We start from the raw sequence: 24,367 nt of genomic DNA on the forward strand, positions 1-24,367 counted from the left end.
GACATGACATTTCTCACGTAGAAAACAAGAAAACTGAAGAAAATACAGGACTCTAAGTCAAATTCTGCAAACAGGGAACACAGTGGCATATATGCACTCTCAAACTATACAGTCAGACCACAGAACGGCTACTGGAAGAGCAGGGCGGAAAGACAGCTCTGTGTGTATACACATCTGTAGCTCTCTGGTAGCTGTGACTCAGCGCGCCTAAACTCGTCCCTAACAGTGGGAAGGTCAATGGTGCGGGACGCGTAAACACGTCCTTAGCACTGTAGGAAGTGTGTACACATCAGGTGCGCCAGGGGCACGGCGAGGTATGGCGAGTTTACACGTCCCCAGCATTCCAGCAGTCAAAGAGTTAAAAAAAGATCATTGACGTAACTGTACATTAAGCTATGGGTCGATACCTTAAGAAGTTGGATGATTATCTCTGCCTTGTCGTCATATTAGAATAGTTTGTTGTGTTTTTATGTGCTTCTAATGGCAGCACTGAAATATTGCCTCCTGAATGTAAGTGTTGGCTAGTTGTTCTGTCTCATAATTTTACATATATAGTCAATTGTATAAAAAAGGAAAACTCTCATTAGTTAATTATAAATTATGAGACAGAATTAATGGCCAGTAATTACCTTAAGAGTAAATGTCGTACTGCCAATAAGTCACTCATAAGAATACTTACACTGTCCAAGCTTTCAGAACTAATAGATCCGTGCTCAAGGAAAAGAGGATAGACTGGTAAAGTTAAAAAAGAAAGGCAGGTCACATATACACCAGGATGAGAGGGGGGCCTATCTATTGTGTGTCGATTGGCAGTACTGACAATCCCAAACTCGTGGATCGATTTCAACCGAATTTGGTACAGAAACAGCAGGCTTTACGAGTATCAGCACTCTGGTGGTTTATAACCTGCTAACTCCAATAGAAGTGGAGATATGGACAAAGACAATTTTTAACATCCCCTGGTGTGTAGGCTCTCCTGCATGACAAGCATGTTGTGTGGGAACAATACCGGCGTGCAAAAATCAGCTTGCTTTGCAGAGCAGCCTACATGTCAGGGACAAGAAACAGTTTTCCAGGCCCTGACATTTAGGCTGCCCAACATGACAGGTGTTGTTGGAGTACTATCGACCTGCAATATTGCACTATATTGCAGGGGCTACATCTGCCGTAGAGAGATTGAGATGGATAGATGAGAGGGTGGGCAGTGAGAGAAGGATGGGAAGATGCATACGCAGGTGGCAGTGGTAGAGGGGTAGTGGACAGGTAGAAAATGAAGAGCGGGAGGCAGAGTTGGAAATGGAGAGAGGGAGGAGGATATGATGAGTGGGAGGGGAAAGAAGACATAGTCAGAGAGAAGAGTTGGAGGAAATGGACAAAGAGAGGGGAAGATGGAAATAGATAGATTAATAGATAGATAGAAGTTGGAGGATAATGTGGACAGACACACAGACAGTAAGAGCAAGAAGTGTGTTCAATAGATTGGTCAAATGCACATGTGGGCGAAGCCGGGGGGGGGGGGGGGGGGAGGGGGAGGTTAGTGTTATGTAAGTTTACATGTTAATCACCTTCTTGGATGATCCAATGTGAATATAGCTTACTTTGTCACTTTTCCTGTGCTGTAAACTGGGAATTTTGAATTTTTAATGCAGTGGAAGTTTTTTATTTCATTGTATTATATTTATGTAAGCTTTTCTCTCAGCTCCATTATTGATTTTATTCTTCAGATAAATGAAAATTTGGAATTAAATGTGTAACTAAGTGTAAGGTAGTAATATATTGGGAATTATTATTTTTATTGTGTGTCGTTTGGTAATCATCGTATGGTTTGATGACATCCTGTTTTCTAATATGTCATTTTTTTTTTTTTTTTTCAGTTGATTACAATGGATCCAACAGGACCTCCTCGCAAGCCACCCCAAGCAACACTGGATTCACTACGCATGCTTAATAGTACTCACCGTATGGGTCATTTACTTTGCCGTAGTCGCCAGCCAGACTTTCTTCTAGATATTATCCAGAGACAAGGGGCCTCACAATCCATGCCATGGCTTGCAGACCTTGTTGAAAGTTCAGAAGGGGCTTTAAGGTATGATACAGTCAGGAAAGTGAGATAGTCTTTGAAAGATTTTTGATATAAAGTAACATAATTTCTCGCCATAATGCTTTTTAGATTTCAGTAGTGACAAAACTAAATTGCTATATTAATTGGTTGTAGTAGACCCCTTTTATATGTACTAGTTCCCTGAAAATTGCAGTTATCTAAAAAATGTTTTTCTTAACTAATGGGATAAGTGGTTATTATGTGAAGGACACTAAAAGGAAGACCTCGTTTATAGGTGAGCTGTGGCGTTGCCATTATCCCTAAGATAAGAGTTTAATTTGTCTTACAAAATAAATTTACTTTTGCAGGTAAAAAGTAATTCAGTATAGTCTTAAAAAATGGTAAAATAAAATTGTGATCACATGGTACAAACAACACAGATGTAGTGTGGTTTGGGTCAGCGATTTTCTGGCTAATAAATTAAGCTTTCTCTACAGATGTTTCATTAAAAGACTTAGCAGTATCTGTAAGTTCATTAAATAAGTTGGCTTAAAGAAAGAAAGGAAAAAACCTGTTTCTCCATAATAATTCAAACTTGTGTTTTCACAGCAGGTAGATTAAAAAAGAAACCTTGCATTTTCGCTAAGCAGGTTACATCTTGTGTCCACAGCCACCTTCCAGTGCAGTGCCTTTGTGAATTTCTGCTGAGTTCTGGTACCTTGCAGCAACCTGAAAAGCAGCAAAAGCAACAGCAGCTACTGCAGCATCTACAGGCTCTGCTTACAGAGCCAGAACAGGAGCCCCAAGTGGCATGTGAAGTGCTTGAATACTTTCTCAGGAGGCTGAGTGCTGTCCAGGCAGCGAGCAGAGTTCAGGCTGTGAAGGTAATATTGTGACTTGTGTTTTATATATGAAATATCAGCATGTATGTTACATATTATTTGTAACACTGCCAGAACAAATTACTTTTGTAAAAAATTTAAAAGTTTAGTCCATCATTTCTTCTTATTTTTTCCTCCCCTCATCTTACTTGATTGTCTATATTGTGGAATGTCACCTCATATCACAGTTATAATTTGCATGTTAAGATCCATTTTCCACTCTCCTTATATATGATGCAATATGATGCAATTCAATTCATGAGCGCAGTAGTACACTTTTTGTAATTTTAATTCTGTCTCAGAATTCGTGGGAATTCGACCAGAGTTTTTTGTATGATACTCCCCCATTACGGAAAAAAGCCATTCAGTGTACTACAGATATTTGATAAAAAAAAATAGTTAAAACAAAATAGTTGCCAATGAATCACAATTGTAATTGTGAGAGTGAACTTTCTCCTGTTAATGTTTGCCACTAATGTTGAAGACGTTAACTCTGGGAAAATGTGGCATTTTTTAAGGACACTCTTATTAAATGCGAAATAATAATTTGTGGGTTATGACTTCAAAACCGTAACAAATATAAGATATAAGAGGGCATGCTGAAAAATAATGCCTCCAAATTTTTCTGTAAAAACTGTTAAAGCATGATTAATAAAATAAACATTATTAACATTCTACATTTTTATTCTCCCACTACATGTTTGTTTCTGAAAGTAGTCACCCTGTCAATGATCATATTTCTCCCAATGAGAGGCCAGGTTTTTGGTACCATCCTTCTGAACTGACTATGCAAATGTAGACGAATTGTGGCTCAAATTCAAAGATATAGTAGCAACAGCAATTGAGAAATTCATACCTCATAAATTGGTAAGAGATGGAACTGATCCCCCGTGGTACACAAAACAGGTCCGAACTCTGTTGCAGAGGCAACGGAAAAAGCATGCGAAGCTCAGAAGAATGCGAAATCCCGAAGATTGGCTAAAATTTGCAGACGCGCGAAATTTGGCATGGACTTCAATGTGAGATGCCTTTAATAGGTTCCACAACGAAACATTGTCTCGAAATTTGGTAGAAAATCCAAAGAAATTGTGGTTGTATGTATAGTACACAAGCGGCAAGACGCAGTCAATACCTTCGCTGCGCAGTGTCGATGGTACTGTTACCGACTGTGCCGCTAAAGCGGAGTTATTGAACGCAGTTTTCCGAAATTCCTTCACCTGGGAAGATGAATGGAATATTCCAGAATTCGAAACATGAACAGCTGCTAGCATGAGTTTCTTAGAAGTAGATACCTTAGGGGTTGCGAAGCAACTCAAATCGCTTGATAAGGGCAAGTCTTCAGGTCCAGATTGTATACCGATTAGGTTCCTTTCAGATTACGCTGGTACAATAGCTCCCTACTTAGCACTCATATACAACCGCTTGCTCACTGATAGATCTGTACCTACAGACTGGAAAATTGCGCAGGTCGCACCAGTGTTTAAGAAGGGTAGTAAGAGTAATCCATCTAACTACAGACCTATATCATTGACGTCGGTTTGCATTAGGGTTTTGGAGCATATACTGTATTCAAACATTATGAATCACCTCGAAGGGAACGATCTATTGATACGTAATCAGCATGGTTTCAGAAAACATTGTTCTTGTGCAACGCAGCTAGCTCTTTATTCGCACGAAGTAATGGCCGCTATCGACAGGGGATCTCAAGTTGATTCCGTATTTCTAGATTTCCGGAAAGCTTTTGACACCATTCCTCACAAGCGACTTCTAATCAAGCTGCGGGCCTATGGGGTATCGTCTCAGTTGTGTGACTGGATTCGTGATTTCCTGTCAGGAAGGTCGCAGTTCGTAGTAATAGACGGCAAATCATCGAGTAAAACTGAAGTGATATCAGGTGTTCCCCAGGGAAGCGTCCTGGGACCTCTGCTGTTCCTGATCTATATAAATGACCTGGGTGACAATCTGAGCAGTTCTCTTAGGTTGGCGCAGATGATGCTGTAATTTACCGTCTAGTAAGGTCATCCGAAGACCAGTATCAGTTGCAAAGAGATTTAGAAAAGATTGCTGTATGGTGTGGCAGGTGGCAGTTGACGCTAAATAACGAAAAGTGTGAGGTGATCCACATGAGTTCCAAAAGAAATCCATTGGAATTCGATTACTCGACAAATAGTACAATTCTCAAGGCTGTCAATTCAACTAAGTACCTGGGTGTTAAAATTACGAACAACTTCAGTTGGAAAGACCACATAGATAATATTGTGGGGAAGGCGAGCCAAAGGTTGCGTTTCATTGGCAGGACAGAAGATGCAACAAGTCCACTAAACAGACAGCTTACACTACACTCGTTCATTCTCTGTTAGAATATTGCTGCGCGGTGTGGGATCCTTACCAGGTGGGATTGACGGAGGACATCGAAAGGGTGCAAAAAAGGGCAGCTCGTTTTGTATTATCACGTAGTAGGGGAGAGAGTGTGGCAGATATGATACGCGAATTAGGATGGAAGTCATTACAGCAAAGACGTTTTTCGTCGCGGCGAGATCTATTTACGAAATTTCAGTCACCAACTTTCTCTTCCAATTGCGAAAATATTTTGTCGAGCCCAACCTACATAGGTAGGAATGATCACCTGAATAAAATAAGAGAAATCAGAGCTCGAACAGAAAGGTTTCGTTTTTCCCGCGCGCTGTTCGGGAGTGGAATGGTAGAGAGATAGTATGATTGTGGTTCGACGAACCCTCTGCCAAGCACTTAAATGTGAATTGCAGAGTAGTGATGTAGATGTAGATGTAGATAGAATGTTTGACTTCATTGATGGAGCCACAACCTTACCTCTGCTTTCACCGCTTCATCACTGTCAAATTGAAGTCCTCAAAGGTGTTCTTTAAATCCTGGAAAAAATGATCGGGTGGTGCCAATTTGGGACTGCATGGAGGATGATCGATGACAGCAAACCCAAGGCACCGGTTTGTTGCAGATGTTAGAGCACATATGTGTGGACTGGCATTGCTATACTGAAAGAGAGGGTGCTCCATGTGTGGATGGATTCTTTGAATTAGAGTACAGCACACTGTTCCCTCATGCACCGATGTAGCTACATTACACACTGCCATGTTATGTGCTACAATTCAGAGTCCTCTAGTGGCTGGGTGCTGCCAATATGTAGACATGAAGAATAAAGATGTTGAATGTTAAACAAGTTTGTTTTACTTAAAAACTTTAATAGCTTTTAAAAATATTGTCGGCATTTCTTTTCAGCATTCCCTGGTACTTTCTCATAGTAAGATTTCAACAGTCATATTGTTGTGGTTTGTGGTTGCCGGAAGAACAAGGGACAATATTGAAATAAAGTTCTTCCACAGGCGTTGGTTCGGTGGTGTTTGGGGTTTGTTCATACATTAGTCCATTCAGTAGATCTGATTACAAAGAAGAACTTTCAGGGATGTGGAACAAGTCTAGATATACATTAGCGAAGTAGTGCTGAAGTCGGGCACTCCCTTTGTAATTAACTATCTTTAAATTGCTGTTTGTGCTTACTCAGGCTAAATTGAAGATAATAAAATCAACAGTAAAGCTGATACTTTGAGAAAATCACTGCTCCTTTTGTTCTCTTAAATAAAAAAAATTATTGAACTGTCTTGCTTATTTGTTTTATGTGAAACCAAGTATGTTACTATCAAGATCGCCAGCTTACATTCCAGAAAGAGTCAGGCAACATATTACTTTCTCCCATGTATTCTCATGAAATGATCACAGCAAGAAAGTTAGAGAAATTAAATCTCGTATAGGACTGTACTATCAGTCATTTTTCCAAGGTGCCGTTTATGGTTGGAGCAGGAAAACGGGTGGGGGTTGGGGGTGTGTAGTCATATTCATACCAGAAGTACTCTCGGCCACACACCATAAAGTGGCTTGCAGTCTGTCTTGAGGATATGTAAATCTAGTTACATTCAGCATTTTTACTGTTGTTGAAAACACTGCAAATATAAAGTCTGGATAGGACGGAATTGAATTTTCATGACAAGCGTTCTACAGTGTGTGAACTATAAATTGGCTGATGTCCATTTGGAGGAGGATGGGGGTGAGACGTTTGCAGGGAGCAAAGGAAGCAAGCCTGGCCCCCACATAGAGGATCACAGGGTGAAGAGGCATGCCGGAGGAAGAAGCACAGCCTGCCTCCCACATTCTGGGCACTTTAACCTGTGGCTCATCCTTTCACAAAGCAAGCACTGAGGTAAAGATCGTTTCAGTGGTGTTCATAATCAAAACTGAAATTGTCTTATGTCTTCACATATTTAATAAATATCCTAACTACAGCAATTACATACACTTACCACCACAAAAGGAAACACTACAAAATGGATTGAAGTACAGTACAGTACAGTAACACACCAGTCAACAGTGACCACCTCACACAGTACTGTTGGTTAGTTGGTGCTGCCTGAAACTTCCTTGTCTTATAGTACTATTATACAATGCTTGGAGCCATTTTGGATAAGAAAGAAAGAAAAAGCATTCTTGAATAGTTTTAATTATTTAAAAAAGTTCTCACAGTTATTAACTAAAGTTACAGGCTAAAAATTACACATTTGTGGATAGATTTTAAATGTTTGCAGTTATGAAAACATTACTTATTTGCAAATGAACAACTTAAGATTCACTGCATTCAGGTGTCCTTATGTACCTAACTTTCCTTCATGTAAGCTGGTCTAGTGTAAGAAAACAGTGGAGGACAGTTTTATATTCATTGTATATGTTGGATGCATCACTTTGAAGTTGGTTTGTGTGTTGTGCATCCATCAGTTCAGTTATGTATTTCACAGATTACCTTTTACTTTCATAAAAAAAAATTTGTTTTAGGGCCTGAAGCTTATATTGTCATCTGTCACTGTGGATGAAGATATAATGGAAGTGGACAACCAGACAGACATGAATCCAGAGAAGTATGTTCTATAACATAGTATAATATTAAACATTTTACTTTATCATTGTTGGTAATTTACTGTTATGGCTTGTACAGAAATATAGGAGCAACTAAGAAGTCAATTATTCATTCAGAATTGGCATTGTTACATTGATACAGAGTATGTTACACTCACTCTAACTTCAATAGATATACTTAGTCCAAATTCTCTTAGTTTTTTTTTCTGTTGAAACAGTTAAAGTAGTATAATTACATTAGTTGTAATGTCTACCAAGAATATGTGTTATTAACTGCATTGGCTGAATTGTTACTGGTCTATCTTAGGTAAGACAGATACTTTTGAAGCAGGTTTTAACTATTATAAAAATTTAAGTTTACAGAACCATCATATCTAAATGCAGTCATATTTACAATCAGATAAAAGTATGGTACTTTGTGTGTGTGTGTGTGTGTGTGTGTGTGTGTGTGTGTGTGTGTGTGTGTGTGTGTGCGTGTGTGCGCGACAACAAAAAAATTTCATATTGATATGATAAGGTAAGTTCTGGTACAATGTAAATCCCAGAAGCTCTTCCCTGAATCCATATCCCTCCACACCCCAACGACCCCTCACATACCCACCTGCTACATGCTTCCCAAAATGCGTAGAACCAACAATCCTGGATGCCATGTTGTAGTTGGGTACTGTGCTTCCACTGAAAGAATCTCCACTTGTGTTGGCCAATACCTCCAACCAACTGCCCATAGCTTAGCATCTTGTATCAAAGATGCAAAATACTGACCGACAACCATCCCCAACCCGTTACCACCTGGACCCTTACTTGCCTCTAATGATGTAAAATCTCTGCACACTAAAATCCTTTATGCCCATGGCCTGTGTTACTATTGAATGCTACCTTCCCCCCCCCCCCCCCCCCCCCCAGTGTCCTTCAGATGCCAAACCCAATACCCCATTCTGTATATGCCATGTCACTTACATCTTCACTTGAAAGGGGAAGGTATGCAAATAAGTCCATGACACAGCCATGGATGCCTGCCTGCTTGTGCTCTTCCAAGCCTCCCAAACCCAAAACTGCTTTTCTGATTCAGATTCGTTAGGAAATCTCCACGATCTGGACTGAGAGCTAAGATACCTTATCTTCATTCCCCCTCAACCTTGACACCGTTTCCCCCCATCTGCTTCACTCAGTCCTCCTCAAACCAATGTGTCATTTTGCTGGACGTTGACATACACCTCTCTGATGGCTATTTCTGTACCAAATGAACCAACCACTAGAATTACCTGCATTTTGACAACTGTCTCTCCTTCGACACCAAAAAAGCTCTCACATTTAGCCTGGCTATCCATGGATGGCATATCTGCAGTGACAAGAAGTCCCTTGTCAGTATGTCATATCCTCACACACCTCACCCACCATCCAAAGAACCCTCTCATCACCCAATACCATACTGAACTAAAGCAACTGAATCATGTCCTTCACTTGGGTTTTCACAAGGCCTTTTACTATCTATCATCATGCCCAGGAATGAGGGATATCCTACCCCTCACCTCTACTTAAGTGACAATCTGCCACCCAACCAACCTAAACAACATTCATTCCATCCCTATGCCACTCCCAGTGCAAACCCCCTGCTACACTGGCTGTATCCTTGCGTAAGAGCCAGATACAAGATCAGTAAGATTCTCCCTCCCAGTAAAGCCTAATCTAGTCCTGTCATAGGCTTATCCTATCCCATCAAAGACAGGGGCATTTGTGAAAGAAGCCATGTTAGATAACAGTTCCACTACAGTTTCTGCACAACATATTATGTGGACATGACCATCAACAAGTTGGCCACCAGAATGAATGGCCACTGCCAAACTGTGCCCAAAAACAAAGTTGACTACCCAGTAGCAGAGCATGCCACTGAGCTCATCACGCTCAAGTCCAGTCATTTCTTCACAATCTGTGCCATCTGGATCCCCCCCAAGAACCTAGCACCACCTTTTCTGAGCTATTGTTGGGAGTAACAGATTGAAGAGAGGAAAGGGGTCTGGTTTTTGTGTGTATGTGGGGCATCTGACTTTGAAACAGATTGTTCTACATGTACATCTACATACTTGCTCAGCAAACTACTGCAAAGTGGATGGCAGAGGATACTTAGCATCGTATCATGTTAGGGTTCTTTTTTGTTCCAGACATTTAATGCCTTTAATGTGTGGGAAGAGTGACTGTAAATGTCTCTGTGTGTGCTGTAATTAGCCTGATATTATCTTTGCAGTCCCTTTAGAAGGGATACTGAAGTATATTTATAGATTCTTCACTTTAATATTAGTTCTTGAAACTCTGTAAGTGGGTTGTTGGGGAAAATTGGCATTTATCTTAAAATTCTTGTCAATTCGAATTTTTCAGCATTTCCATAATGCTCTCATGTAAGTAAAACAAACCTGTTATCATTTTTGCTGCCCTTCTTTGTAGTGCATTCAGTATTGCCTGTTAGTCCTATTTGCTATGGATCTCACACACTTGAGCAATATTCTAAGACGTGACACACAAGTGTTTTATAAATAGTCTCATATGTAGACTGCCTGTGTTTTCCCAGTATGCTGCCAATGAACTCGAGTCTGCTACCTGTCACACCTATGAAGACACCTCAACTGTGAAACCCCCTCCCCAGGTTTTGTGGTGTGAAATACTCCATTACATTGTAGAACAACAGAGATGCTCGAGAGAGTTCTTTTTGCAACCTTTACAGTCAGAACAGTTAATCTACAAGCAAAATGTTGTTGTTGTGGTCTTCAGTCCTGAGATTGGTTTGATGCAGCTCTCCATGCTACCCTATCCTGTGCAAGTTTCTTCATCTCCCAGTACCTACTGCAACCTACATCCTTCTGAATCTGCTTAGTGTATTCATCTCTTGGTTTCCCTCTACGATTTTTACCCTCCACGCTGCCCTCCAATGCTAAATTTGTGATCCCGTGATGATGCCTCAGAACATGTCCTACCGACCGATCCCTTCTTCTCGTCAAGTTGTGCCACAAACTCCTCTTATCCCCAATTCTATTCAATACCTCCTCATTAGTTATGTGACCTAACCATCTAATCTTCAGCATTCTTCTGTAGCACCAAATTTCGTTTCGAAAGCTTCTATTCTCTTCCTGTCCAAACTATTTATTGTCCATGTTTCACTTCCATACATGGCTACACTACATACAAATACTTTCAGAAATGACTTCCTGACACTTAAATCTATACTCGATGTTAACAAATTTCTCTTCTTCAGAAACACTTTCCCTGCCATTGCCAGTCTACATTTTATATCTTCTCTACATCGACCATCATCAGTTATTTTGCTCCCCAAATAGCAAAACTCCTTTACTACTTTGTCTCATTTCCTAATCTAATTCCCTCAGCAACACCCGACTTAATTCAGCTACATTCCATTATCCTCGTTTTGCTTTTGTTGATGTTCATCTTATATCCTCCTTTCAAGACACTGTCCATTCCGTTCAACTGCTCTTCCAAGTCCTTTGCTGTCTCTGGCAGAATTACAATGCCATCTGCGAACCTCAAAGTATTTATTTCTTCTCCATGGATTTTAATACGTACTCTGAATTTTTCTTTTGTTTCCTTTACTGCTTGCTCAATATACAGATTGAATGACATTGGGGAGAGGCTACAACCCTGTCTCACTCCCTTCCCAACCACTGCTTCCCTTTCATGCCCCTCGACTCTTATAACTGCCATCTGGTTTCTGTACAAATTGTAAATAGCCTTTCGCTCCCTGTATTTTACTCCTGCCACCTTTAGAATTTGAAAGAGAGTATTCCAGTCAACATTGTCAAAAGCTTTCTCTAAGTCTACAAATGCTAGAAACGTAGGTTTGCCTTTCCTTAATCTATCTTCTAAGATAAGTCGTAAGGTCAGTATTGCCTCACTTGTTCCAATATTTCTACGGAAACCAAACTGATCTTCCTTGAGGTCGGCTTCTACCAGTTTTTCCATTCGTCTGTAAACAATTCGTGTTAGTATTTTGCAGCTGTGACTTATTAAACTGATAGTTCGGTAATTTTCACATCTGTCAACACCTGCTTTCTTTGGGATTGGAATTATTATATTCCTCTTGAAGTCTGAGGCTATTTCACCTGTCTCATACATCTTGCTCACCAAATGGTAGAGTTTTGTCAGGACTGGCTCTCCCAAGGCCGTCAGTAGTTCTAATGGAATGTTGTCTACTCCCGGGGCCTTGTTTCGGCTCAGGTCTTTCAGTGCTCTGTCAAACTCTTCACGCAGTATCGTATCTCCCATTTCATCTTCATCTACATCCTCTTCCATTTCTATAATATTGTCCTCAAGTTCATCGCTCTTGTATAGACCCTCTATATACTCCTTCCACCTTTCTGCTTTCCCTTCTTTGCTTAGGACTGGGTTTAGATTAGATTAGATTTACTTTCATTCCAATTGATCCGTAGTGAGGAGGTCCTCCAGGATGTGGAACATGTCAGAAAAACAACAATACATGACAAATATTTACAACTAAAACAAATAAGCTAATGTACCACTCCACAGGTCCCAAGTGGAATGATCGTCATTTTTTAATGAACACTAAGAGTCATTTTACAAATACTAATGCACTAAATTTAAGATAAAAAAGTTTTTTATTTATTTATAAGGTAATACAACTACTGTAATACTTATTTACAATGAACACATTACTGCACTGAAATGGTGCAGAAGTTAGATTATACTAACACATACACACACACACACACACACACACACACACACACACACACACACACAAATTTTCAATGAACACATTACTGCACTGAAATTGTGCAGAAGTTATGTTGTACTTATATACAAATTAGTTGGTTTTACTAAGAAATTCATCAATGTAGTAGAAGGAGTTGGCCACCAATAAATCCTTTAGGCTTCTCTTAAACTGAATTTCATTGGTTGTTAAGCTTTTTATGGCTGCTGGCAAGTTATTGAAAATGTGGGTTCCTGAATAATGCACACCTTTTTGTACAAGACTAAGTGACTTTAAATCCTTGTGAAGATTATTCTTATTTCTAGTATTGATTCCATGAATTGAGCTGTTGGTTTGAAAAAGTGATATATTTTTAATGACAAATTTCATTAAGGAATAAATATATTGGGAAGCAGTAGTTAGTATCCCTAGTTCCCTAAACAGGTTTCTGCAGGATGTTCTTGAGTTCACACCACATATAACTCTCACTGCACGTTTTTGTGCCCGGAAAACTTTAGCTTGGCTTGATGAGCTCTTGAGCTCTTGATATTCATACAACTGGTTCTCTTTTCTCCAAAGGTCTCTTTAATTTTCCTGTAGGCAGTATCTATCTTACCCCTAGTGAGATAAGCCTCTACATCCTTACATTTGTTCTCTAGCCATCCCTGCTTAGCCATTTTGCACTTCCTGTCGATCTCATTTTTGAGACATTTGTATTGCTTTTTGCCTGCTTCATTTACTGTGTTTTTATGTTTCCTCCTTTCATCAATTAAATTCAATATTTCTTCTGTTACCCAAGGATTTCTACTAGCCCTCGTCTTTTTACCTACTTGATCCTCTGCTGTCTTCACTACTTCATCCCTCAGAGCTACCCATTCTTCTTCTACTGTATTTCTTTCCCCCATTCCTGTCAATTGTTCCCTTATGCTCTCCCTGAAACTCTGCACAACCTCTGGTTTAGTCAGTTTATCCAGGTCTCATCTCCTTAAATTCCCACCTTTTTGCAGTTTCTTCAATTTTAATCTGCAGTTCATAACCAATAGATTGTGGTCAGAGTCCACATCTGCCCCTGTAAATGTCTTACAATTTAAAAACTGATTCCTAAATCTCTGTCTTACCATTATATAATCTATCTGATACCTTTTAGTATCTCCGGGATTCTTCCATGTATACAACCTTCTTTTATGATTCTTGAACCAAGTGTTAACTATGATTAAGTTATGCTCTGTGCAAAATTCTACCAGACGGCTTTCTCTTTCATTTCTTATCCCCAATCCATATTCACCTACTATGTTTCCTTCTCTCCCTTTTCCTACACTCAAATTCCAGTCTGAATAATTTCTTTTATCTCATCACACATTTCATCAATTTCTTCAAGCAAAATATATGAGTATAAAAAGTTTCAAAGAGGCAGAAGGCATGAGCACTGAATGCGGGTGTATCAGAATGTAAGACATGATTATGACAAGACAGTATTATGATGGAAATACGACATTTGAGAAAGGAGTTGTGAGGGGGGGGGGGGGGCAGTGGAGTTTTTTATGACTTATCGTAGATATCATTAATATTAAAAAATGAGATATGAGGGTTGGGGCTTTAATAGTGGCAACTATTTATTTACAGCTCGTACAAAATAGATACGTGTTTCAAAGTTTTACTGACCTTCAAAGTAGTCACCAGCATTGTGTCACCCTTTGCCAGGAAGTTGTAGGATACTCTTAGCAGTGCCAGTTGTGTTAACAGCTCAAGTGGCGCAGTCTATTGCCCGACGAATTTGTAGCAATTCCGAAGCGAATGCCGTGAAGTGTTTCTTCAGTTTAGAAATCGAATTGAACTCACAAGGGCTTAAGTCAGGGGAGCACAGCAGGTGGTATAGCACTTAGCAGCCCCATCAGTCAAACTAATCAGTAACAGCTTGCACTGTACGTGCTTGAGCATTGTCCTGCAAAATTATGGTCAGGTCCTACAGAAAGTGTTATCGCTTCTGTCTCTAAGCTGTTCATTTTTGGAACACAACCTATGACCAGCTTCATTCAGCTGGATTTAATTCACTTACGAACACACTAAGAGATATGAAACTGTGTACTATACAGAGGTGACAAAAGTCATGGGATATCTTCTAATACCGTGTCGGATCTCCTTTTGTGTAGCAGCTTGGCTTGGCGTGGAGTCAACAAGTCATTGGAAGTCCCCTGCAGAAATAATGAGCCATGCTGCCTCTGTAGCTATCCATAATTGGGAAAATGTTGCCAGTGCAGGATTTTGTGCACAAAGAGACGTATCAGTTATGTACCATAAATGTTCAGTGGGATTCATGTAAGGTGGGCAGCCACATCATTCACTTGAATTGTCCAGAGTGTTGTTCAAACCAATTGCGAACAATTGTGGCACAGTGACACGTTTGGGAACATGAAGTCCATGAATGGCTGCAAATGGTCTTCAAGTAAGTAGCCGAACGTAACCATTTCCAGTCAGTGATCGATTCAGTTGGACCACAGGACCCAGTTGATTCCCTGTAAACACAACCCACACCATTATGGAACCACCACCTGCTTACACAATGACTTGGTGACAACTTGGGTCCATGGCTTCAGGGGGACTGCACCACACTCAAACCTTATCGTCAGTTCGTACCAATTGAAAGTGGTACTCATCTGACGAGGCCACAGTTTCCCGGTCATCAAGGGACAACTGATATTGTCACAAGCCCAGGAGAGAGACTGCAGGCAATATCGTGCTAATAGCAAATGCACTTGCATTGGTCATCATATTTCACTCAGTTTTGCTTGTCTATAGCACTGACAGTTCTACGGAAACGCCACTGCTCTTGGTCGTAACGTGAAGGCTTTCCACGATGCTTTGTCCGTGGTGAGAGAGAATGCCTGAAATTTGGTATTCTCGGCATGCTTTTGACATTGTGGATCTCGGAATGTTGAATTCCGTAATGATTTCTGAAATGGAATGTCCGATGCATGTAGCTCCCTACCATTCTGCTTCCATAGTCTGTTAATTCCCATTGTGCGGCCATGATCATGTCAGAAATCTGTTCACTTGAATCACCTGAGTACAGATGACAGCTCCACCAATGCATTGCACTTTTATACCTTGTGTGTGTGATATTATTGCCATCTGCATTTATGCATATCACTATCACATGATTTTGATCATACCAGTGTAAAGTAGAAATTAAATGGTTTTGTGCTCTCTGAGCTGTTGATGCATGCCTTAAAACTACCCCGGATTATTGCGACTCATGTAGAGGTAATGTTATTTGGAAGATAGTGGTCCATTATTATAATGGTACATAAATAAAATATAGTCATTTTTCTCGCAGGATAATTAGTACTGTCATAATTCTTGCCTGTATTGTAGTCACACTTAATTTTTCTGTTAATATCTACTTGCATATTTCAGTTGGTGGCTGTCTCGTCAGCTTCCACAGTTGCCACATTTCCAGGCAGTAAGAGGACAAGTGATTCAGGCATTGCGACAGGCGTGCCAGGTAGAGAGTGAACCAGCTCTTGTAAGCAGTTATATATGCTTCCTGGCTGCACATGCTGCTAATGATCCATTGCCTGAAATGGCTGAGCTTGTGGTGGTGAGTTATCAAATTTGTTTTTAATAAGAATGGGTCTTCTTGTTTCTTTTGTTCTAACAATGTTTTTCAAAGTAAGGACTTCTAAAAGTAGTAAATGTATCAGTGTTCAATGATGCCATTTTGCTGCCTGATTGGAGAACACGATTTATGTTTAAAAATAAGAATACTGATAAAATAGGTAAGTGAAGTGTTTGTGAAACATGATATTAGTATTCTGTGTTGTAATTGATATCATCTAAAAATCAAAATCTTAATAACAATTCAGAGTAATACAGAAATTCAGTGCAGTTCATTTACCTTGTTTAAGAAACTGGTTTATATTATCCGTTGATTAATGTTAATGTTTCAGGATATGGCACAGCTTATTGTAGAGAGAAGTTCAATTATGGCTGCCATACTGCCTTCTCCAAACTGTGAACTGGCAGGTGCAGAACACACACAACACGCTCTTATGCTGATGTTCTTCCAGTATTTGCAAAAGGTACGTATGTAATTGTATATATCATAGTTCCCAATTTCAGAAAATACAAAAATCACTACAGAAAACACACACAATACACACGTATTTTACTAAAAGTTTATTGCAGCCTTTTTCATAGTCATTATGTTACCCACAATATGTTTTTATGTCTCCCATTCAGTACTTGTAACTGAATTTGATAAATGAGGAATCTATTATGTCCCAATAAGATTTCTTCACATAAAATTCACATAGAAAACTTTGTGATGGTTAAAATTTTTGTTCTTTATGTGTTTCGTAATTTGTATGGATAAATGTAGCACTCTTCAGAAAATGAATGTATTTCGATGCATGTACTTCAATGTGCCTTTGCAAAGATGATACATACTGATACGCGTGATACTCAACTGCAAAGTAATTTAAAAATCTCTATGAATGGTAATAATGTGCTTTTATGTATTTGTTTAGTGAAAACCCTCTGCTTTTGGGTCTAAAGCTGTATCAAATACACTGTCCAGTCACATTAATGTGACCACCTGTCAAGAGCCTGAATAATTACATTTTGCAATGTAGACTGCAGCAAGTTGTGCAGGAAGAGAGGCAGTGTGGTTCTCATAGGTGCCGAAAGGGATGTGGAACTGTGCAGAGTCCAGTGCAGTGGCCAGCTGCACTAGGTGATCAATGACTCAAACAGCCTGACCGAGGTGGTCCCACTGATTTTTGATTGGGTTTAAATCTGGGGAGTTTGGTGGCCAGGGGACTATGGTAAACTCATCCTGGTGCCCCTCGAAAAACTTACTGAGCGATGGCAGGAGAACATACATATAAAAGGTATTACAGTTTACAAGCTTTCAGAGCCAGTAGCTCCTTCTTGTGGCAGGAGGATTGAAAGGGAGAGAAGAGGGGTGAAGAAAAAGGACTGGTGAGGTTTAGGAAAAGGGGTGGAGTTCAGAAAACCCCCCCAGTCCTGAACAATCAGTTCTCATGAACATTAAAAAAATGCTATTCCACTTATAATGACTACAATATTACAGTCTATTACAATAGTTCCTTCAACTTTATACTCAAAAAATTATTGTTTTACCCTTACCCGGCTTAGAGTTCTAACTGCATTGGTGAGCAGATGTGTATTCAGCGCCGGTGGACAGCACTGGCGCTGGCTGTGTCGAACGTTGGTTTCAGCGTCGCCATTGACGAGCACATGTGAAGTCAGCACTGGTGAGCAGCAGCTGGCGCTGTTGGCATCGGTTGCTGGCTACTGTTTTGGCGTCGGTTGCAATGTGTGAGAAAGCCGTGTACTCTCCACACCGAATCTTCTGAGTCGAAGTATTCTTGGCGTAACTCTTCTTAGTCTAAAATGCCAAGGTCTACTCTCCGTTCCTTTGAGATTATTACTTTCTTAAGTCTTTTACTGTGTTGCATTCACAACTTTCTTCCATTTCGTTCCTTGGACTCAATCCAATTACTCGAAACAGTTCTCTTATCTTGTTATGCCTGGTTGCTATGGAAACACAAAATATCTTCTTTCCATTTCCAACAACCAAATGTTTTATGGGCGTCATATATGTCTTGTCTCGTACAGGGCTAAGACATGAAGTAAGTTAAAAGTCTGTAGTCAGTTGTTCGTTTTTCTTTTTTTACGATAATCACATTCACTAACACAGCAAAGAATAGCCTATAATTACTCCGTGTTCTTTCACAAAGCATCTGTGGCACTAGCAGCAAACACTTGTCGTCATTGGACCGCCACTCTTACAGTCTTCTGTTAACAAACTTCCAACCTACACACGGAAACAGGTGGTGCAGTAGATACGTTTCCACTCTCCCACTTATATTTAAAATATCGTGTTCGAGACAGTAGAAGGACGAGTGGCTCTAGAATTTACGCGGAAATTCTCGAAGCACTACAACAGGCCCAGAGCTGTGGAAAAACGGAATAAAATGAGACATGTTGTCGGCGGAGGAAGCAAGGAAGACTTTAAAATGGATGGGTTCTGAGGGCACCAGAAGCCTAGGAATGTGTCGGACAGAGAGGGATGTTGACCAGGCTGGCTGCTGTACTGGAGCTGGTGGCACTAAAGGTGGAGGTGGCGGTGACAACTGGGAGAGGGGAAGGGTGGCGCGCGTGTGTGTGTGTGTGTGTGTGTGTGTGTGTGTGTGTGTGTGTGTGTGTGTGTGTCTCCCAGTTGTCACCGCCACCTCCACCTTTAGTGCCACCAACTCCAGTACATCAGCCAGCCTGGTCAACATCCCTCTCTGTCCGACACATTCCTAGGCTTCTGGTGCCCTCGGAACCCATCCATTTTGAAGTATTCCTTGCCTCCTCCGCAGACACCATGGTTCATTTTATTCCGTTTTTCCACAGCTCTGGGCCTGTTGTAGTGCTTCGAGAATTTCCGTGTAAATTCTAGAGCCACTCGTCCTTCTACTGTCTCGAACACATGCGCACGTGCGCAGGCCTGCGCCCCCCCCCCCAATCCCTCCCTCCGTACTGAACATTTGAGACTGCATGCATGAAATGTGAATTCGTACCTGCTCACCTCCACACACTTCTACTACAACACCCCGTTGCAAACAAAGGCTGCACTCTTCAGTGAAAAGAACCCAACATCGTTGATCTGTATTCATGTACATCTACATATACACCCTACAAGCCAGTGTACAGTGCATTATGAGGGTACTCTGAAGCACTGTTAGCCGTTTCCTTTCCTCAACTGTCTATATGCCTCCATATGAGCCTAATTTCTCATATTTTACCTTCATGGTCCTTACATGAAATGTAAGGGGGGAGAAACACGCACCAAGGAGGAGTTTTGTGACATAAACGAAAGTTGGTTGATGTGTTTCTATATCTGAAAGATGATGTCTATTCAGATTTTGCGTGAGTTGCCTAAGTGTGGCACTAATAGCACCATTATGAGGACGCAAATCAGGTTTGATTTAAATACACGCTGGGGTCGGGATGCATTAGTTACCATTGAGATTTGATGTGGTGAGTTAGCCAAGAATGCATTTAAGGCAATGAAGACATGATTATCAACAACTCACTGAGTTCAAATAAGGTGTTGTAACAGCGATACTAGAGTCTGGAGTTTTCTTCTGTGATATTGCAGATAGACTTGGCAGAAATACAGCCACTGGCAACAGTGGTCCTGAGAGTGTACGGTTGGAGGAAGACCGGTCTCCAAATGGCCATATGAGAATACAGAGGGAAGAAAGTTGTGTACAGTTTATGGCCACAGCTCATTGTACTACGTCTGCAGCAGCAGTTCAAGCAGCAGTTGGCTCCACAGCGTCACAACAAACTGTTACAAATCAATTACTTGAAGGCTAGCTCTGAGCCAGACGCCATGTAGTATGCATTCCACCTACCACACACTGCTGCCATTTGTGACTTCATTGTTGTCAAGTGAGAGCTCATTGGAGGGCAGGGTGGAGAACTGTTTTGTTTACTGATGAGAGTTGGTTCTGTCTTGGTGCCAGTGATTGCCATGTTTTGGTTAGGTGGAGGTCAGATGAGGACCTGCAACCAACCAACCTGCCTGCATGCTAGACACACCAGACCTACACCTGGAGTTATGGTCTGGGGTCTGACTTTGTATGACAGAAGGAGTGCACTTGTTGCTATCCCATGTACCCTGACTGCAAATTTGCTAATCAGTCTGGTGATTCTGGCTGTTGTGCTGCCATTTCTGAACAGCAGTCCTGAGGGTGTTTTTCCAGAAGATAACACTTGGCCACATATCATTGTTGTAACTCAGCTTGCTGTACAGAGTTTAGATGCGTTGCCCTGGCCTGGTGATCACCAGATGTGTCTCGAATTGAGCACATGCGAGTCATCAGTGGGTGACAATTCCTGCGTCGCCCTTAACCAGCATTAACCACGCCTGTATTGTAATAGGGACGGAACTCCATTCCACAAACTGACATCCGGTACCTGTACTACATACTGCATGCATGTTTGCATTCAACATTCTGACGGTTGCACTGGTTATTAAGGTACCAGCATTTCATATTTGCAATGGCTTATCTATTGCTGTCCGCCCCCGGTAGCTGAGTGGTCAGCGCGACAGACTGTCAATCCTAAGGGCCCGGGTTCGATTCCCGGCTGTGTTGGAGATTTTCTCTGCTCAGGGACTGGGTGTTGTGTTGTCCTAATCATCATCATTTCATCCTCATCGATGCGCAAGTCGCTGAAGTGGCGTCAAATCGAAAGACTTGCACGAGGCGAGCGATCTACCCGACGGGAGGCCCTCGTCACATGACATTTCATTTCATCTATTTCTTACTTTAACCTGTGGTCTAGCAGTGTTAACCACTTAAATATGTTGTTAGACAAGTGTATTCTGAAAATTTCAATTATCTACATTAATTAGCTTTGGTGTTATGATTTTTTTTTTCATCAATGAATGTAACTTTTGCTGTAACACAAACTGAAATCATTGTTTATGTTTTTACTACAATTAATAATACGTTGCCAATTTCAGTACCTGCGCCCTTTGCATCTTTCCCTCCATCATCTCTTCCACTTTCTCCTTCTCTATCAACAGCAGATCCTCAGAACTATCAAGGTGTCATTTGCCCGTCCAGTACTACTCCATGCTTGCAATCCTATTGCCTGTTGCAGACTGCAGTCTCTTCCAGTCTTCCAGTGCCATTCCATGCTCCCTTTTCTTATCCTATCATTTACCACTGCATTCCTCCCCTGGCTTGACATTGTACAGCCCTTACCCCTGCATAACTGCCTCTCTCCCACCGGTCTCTTCCCCCCCCCCCTCTCCTCCCCAGATCTTCCCCCCTCTTCTCCCCACCCCCGTCCATCTCTCCCCTTCCCAGTCTCTCCTCTCCATCCCCCCTCTCTCCCCCCACTCTCCCCCCTCCACCCCCCTCTCTCTCCCCCCAGTCTCCCCCCTCCACCCCCCTCTCTCCCCCCCCCCCTCTTCTTCCCACCCCTGTCCATCTCTCCCCTTCCCAGTCTCTCCTCTCCATCCCTCTCCCCTCCCCCTCAAGTCCCCGTCCCCTGCCCCCCAAGTCCCTCTCACCCATCTATCTTCCCTCCTCTGCCTCCGTGTGTGTCTTTCTTTTGCAGTTGTTGCAATAATTAATCCTCATTTTGGCACTGCTGGTGAATGCAAAATGTCTTCTGCCTCCTGCTCCCATGTATTTTGCACCACTGTCTCAGTTACAATGATTCTTTTTTCTCCACTCACACCCAAGCATTCATTCACAAGCAGTCAGTGATGCTGCAGTTGTGCATTTGTGTGAAATTTGTGCGAACTTACCTGTAAGCAAGTGTAACTTCATGTGCTGTTATACTTGTTTGTGACACCCTTCAGGGCAATGGCCATTCAGATATTGTTTGCTGCACCCATACTAGACTTTCTGTTATTGTAATAAATGAAACTGGAAATTATTTTGATCAGAACTGATGTACCAATTGTGTGATTTGTTTTAGCAATGTTTTTTTTGTTACAGGCACGAGAGCCTCGCAGAGAAGCCTATCAGTGGTCAGAGAGTCAGGATCAGATTCTTATAACCTGGAGCACAGGTGAAGAGTCAACAATGCATATCCTTGTTGTTCATGCAATTATCATCTTGCTTAACTATGGACCTGGCCTAGGTAAGATTAATTATTGTATTTATCGTATGCACATATTTAAATTAAAACTAGTTAAATATGTTAAGCTGTTAGATTTCTGTCTATGGGTGAAGTCTATTTCAGTTGTGTACTAATTTCTATTATTTCTGTGGGTCTGTTTCTAGTGCTTTATTTCATTCTGCTGAAGTGGACTTTTCAATCCAGTGCCTGTGGGAACTGGTAGACAAAGAGCTTCCTGTTTTTAAGTTGATCAGCTAGGTGCTCATCAAGGAAGGGGAGCCAGGGGTAGATAAATAACTTGCCCACACAGTCAACCTTTGGCACTCAACAATAGCAGCATGAGCAGCATGCATTTAACTGAAAAATTAAATATAAATGAAAAATATTGAACAATGGGAAATCCAGGATGGAATAATGACGTTATTTGAAAAGGATAGATTGGTACTCACCATATGGTGGAGATGTTGAGTTGCAAACAGACACAACAAAAAGACTGCCACTCAGATCTCCACTATATGGTGAGCAGCAATCTATCCTTTTCATTGTATTGAAAAATGTTAACATTTTATTAGATTTGTAGATTAGTGGGATATAACATTGATTTGTGTGTGTGTGTGTGTGTGTGTGTGTGTGTGTGTGTGTGTGTGTGTGTAGACAACTCGGCATCTCAACTTTTTGCTGAGTTGTTACCTTTACTCCTTAGTGGCAGAACAACTGAGAGAAAATTTGGAATACATTTCGCATAAATTTCCTCAGCATGTTATAGTCTTAGGTGGAGATTTCAATTTACCAGATATAGACTGGGACACTCAGATGTTTAGGACGGGTGGTAGGGACAGAGCATCGAGTGACATTATACTGAGTGCACTATCCGAAAATTACCTCGAGCAATTAAACAGAGAACCGACTCGTGGAGATAACATCTTGGACCTACTGATAACAAACAGACCCGAACTTCTCGACTCTGTAAGTGCAGAACAGGGAATCAGTGATCATAAGGCCGTTGTAGCATCCCTGAATATGGAAGTTAATAGGAATATAAAAAAAGGGAGGAAGGTTTATCTGTTTAGCAAGAGTAATAGAAGGCAGATTTCAGACCACCTAACAGATCAAAACGAAAATTTCTGTTCCGACACTGATAATGTTGAGTGTTTATGGAAAAAGTTCAAGGCAATCGTAAAATGCGTTTTAGACAGGTACGTGCCGAGTAAAACTGTGAGGGACGGGAAAAACCCACCGTGGTACAACAACAAAGTTAGGAAACTACTGCGAAAGCAAAGAGAGCTTCACTCCAAGTTTAAACGCAGCCAAAACCTCTCAGACAAACAGAAGCTAAGCGATGTCAAAGTTAGCGTAAGGAGGGCTATGCGAGAAGCGTTCAGTGAATTCGAAAGTAAAATTCGATGTACAGACTTGACAGAAAATCCTAGGAAGTTCTGGTCTTACGTTAAATCAGTAAGTGGCTCGAAACAGCATATCCAGACACTCCGGGATGATGATGGCATTGAAACAGAGGATGACACGCGTAAAGCTGAAATACTAAACACCTTTTTCCAAAGCTGTTTCACAGAGGAAGACCGCACTGCAGTTCCTTCTCTAAATCCTCGCACAAACGAAAAAATGGCTGACATCGAAATAAGTGTCCAAGGAATAGAAAAGCAACTGGAATCACTCAACAGAGGAAAGTCCACTGGACCTGACGGGATACCAATTCGATTCTACACAGAGTACGCGAAAGAACTTGCCCCCCTTCTAACAGCCGTGTACCGCAAGTCTCTAGAGGAACGGAGGGTTCCAAATGATTGGAAAAGAGCACAGGTAGTCCCAGTCTTCAAGAAGGGTCGTCGAGCAGATGCGCGAAACTATAGACCTATATCTCTGACGTCGATCTGTTGTAGAATTTTAGAACATGTTTTTTGCTCGAGTATCATGTCGTTTTTGGAAACCCAGAATCTACTATGTAGGAATCAACATGGATTCCGGAAACAGCGATCGTGTGAGACCCAACTCGCGTTATTTGTTCATGAGACCCAGAAAATATTAGATACAGGCTCCCAGGTAGATGCTATTTTTCTTGACTTCCGGAAGGCGTTCGATACAGTTCCGCACTGTCGCCTGATAAACAAAGTAAGAGCC

General features: G+C 41.2%; 1 protein-coding gene across 3 annotated transcripts in view; it reads left to right on the forward strand.

Moving 5' to 3' along the window:
- The window catches only part of LOC126241230 (integrator complex subunit 1), a 304,834-nt gene that overhangs the window by 173,227 nt on the left and 107,240 nt on the right, over positions 1 to 24,367 (forward strand). For all 3 annotated transcript variants that reach the window (XM_049947990.1, XM_049947989.1, XM_049947991.1), the window contains exons 16-21: positions 1,875 to 2,086; positions 2,712 to 2,925; positions 7,780 to 7,862; positions 15,989 to 16,172; positions 16,522 to 16,653; positions 22,108 to 22,252. In XM_049947990.1, the coding sequence (XP_049803947.1) occupies positions 1,875 to 2,086; positions 2,712 to 2,925; positions 7,780 to 7,862; positions 15,989 to 16,172; positions 16,522 to 16,653; positions 22,108 to 22,252 (970 nt within the window). The remainder of the gene's footprint in view (positions 1 to 1,874; positions 2,087 to 2,711; positions 2,926 to 7,779; positions 7,863 to 15,988; positions 16,173 to 16,521; positions 16,654 to 22,107; positions 22,253 to 24,367) is intronic.

Source organism: Schistocerca nitens, chromosome 1 (genome assembly GCF_023898315.1).
Source record: "Schistocerca nitens isolate TAMUIC-IGC-003100 chromosome 1, iqSchNite1.1, whole genome shotgun sequence".
In the NCBI taxonomy this organism is placed as follows: Eukaryota; Metazoa; Arthropoda; class Insecta; order Orthoptera; family Acrididae; genus Schistocerca; species Schistocerca nitens.